Raw genomic sequence first — 6,730 nt, 5'->3', positions numbered from 1 at the left:
TATATTTGTTGAGGTGCTCATTTTTTTTCTCTTGGTTAACTGGGGTAGTGGTCTGTCAAACTTGTTTATCTTTTCAAAGAACCAGCTCTTGGAATTGTTGATTCTTTGTATTGTTTTTTTTGTTTTGTTTTGTTTCAATTTCATTGATTTCTGCCCTGATTTTTGTTATTTCTACTTGTCTGCTGGGTTTGGGTTTCATTTGCTGTCCCTTTTCAAGTATCTTGAGTTGCAACATTAAGTCATTTGTGTTCTTTCCGATTTTTTGATGTAGGCACTTAGAGCTATAAACTTCCCTCTAAGGACAGCTTTCAGCATGTCCGAGAGGTTTTGTCGTGTTTCATTGTCCTTTTCATTTAGTTCCAGGAATACTTTTATTTCTTTCTTAATTTCTCTTTTGACCCATTCATCATTCAGGAGTGTGTTGTTTAATCTCCATGTGTTCATGTGGTGATTTGGGCTTCTTCTGGTGTTGATTGTAAGTTTTATTGCATTGTGGTCTGATAGAATGCATGGAATTATTTCAGTCTTTTGTATTTGTTGAGGTTTGTGTTGTGCCCCAGTACCTGGTTGACTTTGGAGAAGGTTCCATGGGTGCTGAGTAGAAAGTATGTCCTTTGGTGCTTGGGTGAAATACTCGGTAGATGTCTGTTAAGTACATTTGATATATGGTATTGTTTAATTAAATGTCTCTCTGTTAACTCTCTGCCCTGTTGACCTATCTAATGGAGACCGTGGGGTATTGAAGTCCTTTACTATTAATGAGTTGGGCTTAATCTGGGTCTTAAAGTCCTGTAGTATTGTTTTTATGAAGTTGGGTGCACCAGAGTTTGGTGAATATATGTTCATGGTGGTAATATCTTCTTGATTCATTGTTCCTTTGATCAGAATGAAGTGGCCCTCTTTGTCTCTTCTGATTAGTTTTAGTACTATTTGCTTGGTATATTTTTTTTCATCCTTTCACAAAAAGATGGGTTTTGTTTCTTAATCCATTCACCTATTCTGTGTCTTTTGACTGGGGAGTTCAGTCTGTTTATTTCTGAAGTTATTAATGAAAGATGAGTATTGAATTGTCATTTTTATTTCTGTTTACATTCTTGATATAACTGTACCTTTCCACAGTTATGCCTTCATTGAATTTCTTTCTGCAACCCCTTGGGTATAGTCATTCCTTTCTTCAGCTCTTTGTATTGCTTCCAGAACTCTCTGAAGGGCTGGTTTTGTGGACATGAATTCCTTCAGCCTATTCATGTCATGGAAGATTTTTCTTTCCCCTTCGACTATAATAGACATTTTGGCTGGGTATAGTAATCTGGGTTGGCATCTGTGGTCATTTAAAACTGGGAATACTTTGGTCCAGGCTCTTCCGGCTTTCATAGTTTGCACTTAATAGTCAGCTGTAATCTTAATGGGTTTTCTTTATGTGTGACTTGTTGTTTCTCTTTTGCAGCTTTCAGTATTGTCTCTTTGTTTTGTACATTTAGTGTTTTTACTATGATGTGCCATGGAGTTCCTTTTCTGGTCCTGTCTGTTTGGTGGTCTATATGCTTCTTGTGTTTGTATGGGCATGTCTTTCTTTAATTTGGGGGAAATTTCTTCCATGATTCTCTTGAAGATATGGTCCATGCCATTATCTTGGTATTCTTCTCCTTCCTATATGCCTAGGATTTGTAAGTTTGATCTTTTTATGGTGTCACACAATTCCTGCATATTCCATTCTTGTGATTTCTTAAATTTTTCATAGTCTTTGCTTGAGTGGTCTAGTTCGAAAACTTTATCTTGCAGTCTTGATACTCTGTTTTCCATTTCGTTCATCCTATTGGTGAGGTTTTCTCCTGTTGTTTCTAATTGGCTTACTGAGTGTTTCACTTCTTTCTTCATTTCAGCCTGAGTATTCTTCCATATTTCTAGCTCTTTTCTGCATTCATTCAGAAGTTTATCCCTATCTTCCTTCAGTTCTTTGATTTCTTTGTTTGTGTGTTCTTTAAATTCACTGAATTCTTTTATCATGTTTATAATTGTTCTTTTGAATTCCATGTCCTGCATTATCTCTAGGGGGTTCTCATTGTACTCCTCTAGAGAGGTGTTGGTATTTGGTGGGGATATGTTATTTTGGTTTTTCATGTTATTATTTTTTTCTCTGTGATTTTCACATGTGAATTTCTTTTGTAGTTTCTGATTCTTGTGTGAGACTCAAGCCTTCAAGTTTAGGTCTGCTTCTTTTTGTGAACTTTATGTCTTTGTGATTTACTTTTTGGGCATGAAAAGCTGATTTGTCTAAGCTTCCGGTCTCTCTTTTGATTTTATATTGGAGTGGCCAGATTGCTTTTGTCTTCAGGAGTTCCCACAGAGGCCCAAGTCAGATGAGGATCAGATGCTCTCAGGCTTTCTCCTAAGGTCTGGATCCCTCCAGGAAAGATTTTGGCTTCAGGAATTTGGGGGTTGGACTGGCCTGGGAGCACGGCCCAGGAAAGATGCTGGTCTAGGGCAGCTGGTGGCTGTGCCACCCAGAGAGCCAAAGGAAGATGGGGATGGGAAGTGGCCCCAAGGGCTCCTGGGGACTGCACTGAGGAGCTCGGTTGGTCTGGATGCAAAGGATCAGGAAGAGTAAAGGTCAGCTTCGGCTTCCATGAAAGAGGCTGGTGGGTTGTTCAGACCCAGGGAGGCAGAGGGAGGTGAGGGTGGGGCCAGGCTGAGAGTGCTCCTGGGGACCCTAGAAGGAACTGAGTTGCTCTGGGTGCAAAGGATCAGGAAGAAGTGGTGGTTCCCCAGGTGTCTGGGGTGCCAAGACAAGGAATGGGACAGGACCCAGGCTAGGAGGAGAGATCAGTGGGGGAGATGGGAGGATGAATGAGGCTGGGGGAATCAAAGTGCTGAGGGCGTGATCGACTTACCCCAGAGAGAGGCCTGTGGGTCGTGAAGGCCCAGGGAAGTAGAGCATATCTGGCATTTTACAATTAATAAAAAAGAGATGCAGGTCCATCCACTGTCAAAAGTGATGAACTTTCTTTGTTTTCTCTTAAGGATGAGTAATACTCCATTGCATTTATAAACTACAATTTCTTTACCGATCTGTTTATGGAATGGTGGAAGTTTCTTCTCTCCTTCCTCTATGGGAGTCCTGGGGATTGAACTCAGGTCAACAGGCTTTGTGACTGGCACCTCTAATCACTGAGCCATCACACTGCCAGCTCTGGAACTGCATTTTCAACTTTTTACAGAACACCCATATGATTATCTCTAACATAGACACCAATTTTGATTTCCACAGGAGCGTGCTGATGTTCCCTTTTCTCTATATTCTTGTTGACACTTAGGAGTATTGGTCTTTTTAAACACTGCCCATTCTAGTAGGTCACTGAGGTTCTAACTTTTACTGATGATCAATGGTACTGAACATCTCTCCATGGACCCACTGACTGTTTATGTGCCTTCTTTTGAGAACATCCCCTGCCTATTTAATGACATTTAAATGTAATAGATAGTTTAGTTTTAAAGATTTATTTTACTTTATTTATGCATATGTGTGTGTGTCTCTGTGCAAATGTGTGCACATGAGTGCGGATGCCCACAGAGACCAAAAGAGCACTGGCTCTCCTACAGTTGTGCTACAGGTGGTTGGGACTTACCCCAGTGTGGGTGCTGGGACCCAAACTTGGGTCCTCTGAAAGAGCAGCAAGGGCTCTTCACCGCTGAGCCATATCTCCAGCCTCTATAAACCTTATGGTATTTTAAAGAGTAAATTAACATCACAGTCAACTCACCCAGACCAACACTGCTGTTTTCCAGTAAGTAACTGAGATGGTCAAACATAGCTTTCTGATTCTGTCTGCTTATGCGACAGAAGTAGCAGAGAAAACGGCAGCAATTGGCCACCATCTTGGGAAAGGTGATCTCCTATATAAAGAGCATTTAGTTAGTTATTGAAACAAATATTAAAATCAAGCTTTGAAGAAGAGGCCACACTGACAATGTCTACCCATATGCACCCGTCAATACAAAGCCTCATATATAAAGACTTTCAAACATGCGGGCTGTGATTCATCCAGTCCTTCAGCCACTGGACATCAAGTCCAACACTCAAAAAACTCACCTACATTCACAGATTGGATCTAGAACTAATCTCTATCCTAAACTCACAGGCAGCCTGAGCCTGGCTTAGGAATCAGACACGTACAGCTATGGCTCCTGATTACACAGTTGGCTGTGCTTACATGGGAAACTATATCATCTCCTTTGACTCCATTTTATTAAACTGGGGTTGTTGTTATTAATAATAATAATAATTCATGTAATGAAGAAAGACTATACACCGAGGAAATTTCTGAAGAATATATGGCTCAGAACATAGAACTATTTCATATGGAGTTGTTATCTACATTATAGTGATTATTACTATTATTATTACTACTACTACTAATCAGGGTTTCATGACTCTCCTACTTTATACACAACTTCTTTGCTAAACCCTTCACCAGAAGGCCCACTTGGTGGGTGCCATCTCCCCTACCTCAGAGGCCCCTTCCTTAATGGAATAAACTATTAAGTTTTATAAGTCTATCTACACATTCAAATGGAAAACATGGGCTTATTTTCACTGTAAAGAACCCATGTTACAGGTCTAAATGTAGAGATGTCTTCTGCATGTAAGAGATCATGAAATTGTGCTGAGTTATATAAAGTGATGAAGTTGTTCAGTATGATTTTCTATATACTTTGTTGTCAAGGACTTTGTTATAAATTGTAGGCACTCAAAAATTAACCTTAGAATCGCAAAATGAATGTATTCCAGAGCATTCCTGTCAAGGATTGACTTGGCTCAAAAGTTTAGTGTATCCAACTGTCATCTGAATCCCAGCCATGGTTAGGTAAGTACAGGCTTGGGCCTTAGGCTTAGGATGGGATCTGACTTATAGTTTTAAAATATTAATATCCAATTCGCTTTGGAGGTTGCTTCCTATTTCTTAATTTTCTCACTTAGGAGTAAACAAATTAAATAGCAAAGTTAGGAATTTTTTTTCAGTGTCAAGGGAATAATCCAATAGCCAATATAACTCTTAACCTCATGTGTGTGTGTGTGTGTGTGTGTGTGTGTGTGTGTGTGTGTGTGATAATCAGTGTTCTTTAAACATCAGCCCTCCAAAGATGTGTAAGAAATTCTCATTTTTAGGGTTTCTCGGCAGTCCAAGCATTCTAGGAGGTTATATCCAATGTTGTTCCCGAAGTCAAAGGCTTTCATTTACCTTCGACTCTCCGCCTCCAAGGACGTTCACCATGACTTCCATCACTGTCTCATGCATGCCGAGTGCCCTCATAAGATTAGGATGCTGGTAAAACACTTTGTTATTCATGATATCCCTAGAAAGCAGAGCAAGGCAGGGTTAGAGCAGAGCTCAGGATAAAGAGCCAAGACACCTTTAACAGAGATTCAGACAAGCCTTGAGAAATAATTTACCTGCCTGGTAATGAAGTGTGATCATAAGGCACAAATGTTAATGAGTGCAATTGAGTCCCCTCCCCCCCCAAAAGTCATAGTCTCCCCAAAGTGACTTGAACCTGTATGCTCTTTTCAATGACAAGACATGTACTAAGTATGTACACTAGCAATGTAAAATGTATGTTGGATTATTATTTCTAAATTAATGGATATCCAACTGTGGTAGTTAATTTTGGTCAACTTAACACAAATAGGGCCACCTGGCAAGACGGAACTTCAATTGAGGAATTTCCTTATTCAGATTGGGCTGTGGGCATGTTTATGTGACATTTTCTTGATTGCTATTTGATGTAGGAAGACTCAGGCTACTGTGGGTGGTGCCATCCCTGGGCAGGAGGGCCTGCATTATGTAGCAAAAGAAGCTGAGCAGGCCAGTGAGCAAGCCAGTGAGCAGTGCTCCTCCACGGCCTTGGCTTCAGTTCCTGCCTCCAGTTTTCTCCCTCGAGTTCCTGCCTTGGCTTCCTTCAGGGATGGGCTATAAGGTGTAAGCTGAAATAATGCTGGCTTTGGTCAATGTTTTATCACAGCCACAGAGAAGCAGCTCGGACAGCAGCCATCATTTGTACCTAGACAATGATCAGCATGACATTACACTTTATAAAACTCCTATATAAATGCTTAACATAAGTTGACTCTGATTTTAATCTAGTTGATCGTTTAGTTCTATGTTCAATAGTTACATGGACAATTACAGTAGTATTACTTTCTAGCATATTATTTTGTTGTGGTGGTGAAATGTTTGAAAATGATCCTTATTCTCCAAGAGAAATGATACAGATGTGCCAACAGGGCACAAGCAACCCAGTTCATCAGGATGGACCAGTTCATCAGAATGGACGAATTTATCAAGATGAATCAGTTCATCAAGATGGACCAGTTCATCAGAATGGACCAGTTTATCAGGATGAATCAGTTCATCAGGTTGGACCAGCTCATCGGGATGGACCAAGTCTTCAGGATGGGTGATTTAAAGAAATGGCAGTGGATAATAGAATGATTCAATTGATCTGACTGCCTGAAATATTATGTCAAAGTATTCCTGGGGTTTTTCACGCTGAGCTAAATGTTCCTCTCATTATTGTAAAGAAAAAGAAGTTCCACTGACATATTTCAACATCACTCAACACAATAGTTCAACATCACTCAGCACAAGAGTCTTTTCTATCAAGCACTGGTACTACAATAGCAACAACTCACAAGACAACAAATCTCCATTTCTTGAACTCAACCACCCAC

The 6,730-nt window shown here is 40.2% G+C and overlaps 1 protein-coding gene across 1 annotated transcript in view; it reads right to left on the bottom strand.

Annotated features, from left to right (window-relative positions):
• The window catches only part of LOC103743548 (ryanodine receptor 2-like), a gene marked incomplete at its 5' end in the record, with an annotated part of 111,152 nt that overhangs the window by 35,101 nt on the left and 69,321 nt on the right, over positions 1-6,730 (bottom strand). The window contains 2 exon segments of the mRNA XM_029569232.1: positions 3,762-3,894; positions 5,241-5,355. Of these exon segments, the coding sequence (XP_029425092.1) occupies positions 3,762-3,894; positions 5,241-5,355 (248 nt within the window).

Source organism: Nannospalax galili, unplaced genomic scaffold (assembly GCF_000622305.1).
Source record: "Nannospalax galili isolate Female #2095 unplaced genomic scaffold, S.galili_v1.0 scaffold562, whole genome shotgun sequence".
Taxonomy (NCBI): Eukaryota; Metazoa; Chordata; class Mammalia; order Rodentia; family Spalacidae; genus Nannospalax; species Nannospalax galili.
This window is presented reverse-complemented; position numbering and strand designations above follow the sequence as displayed.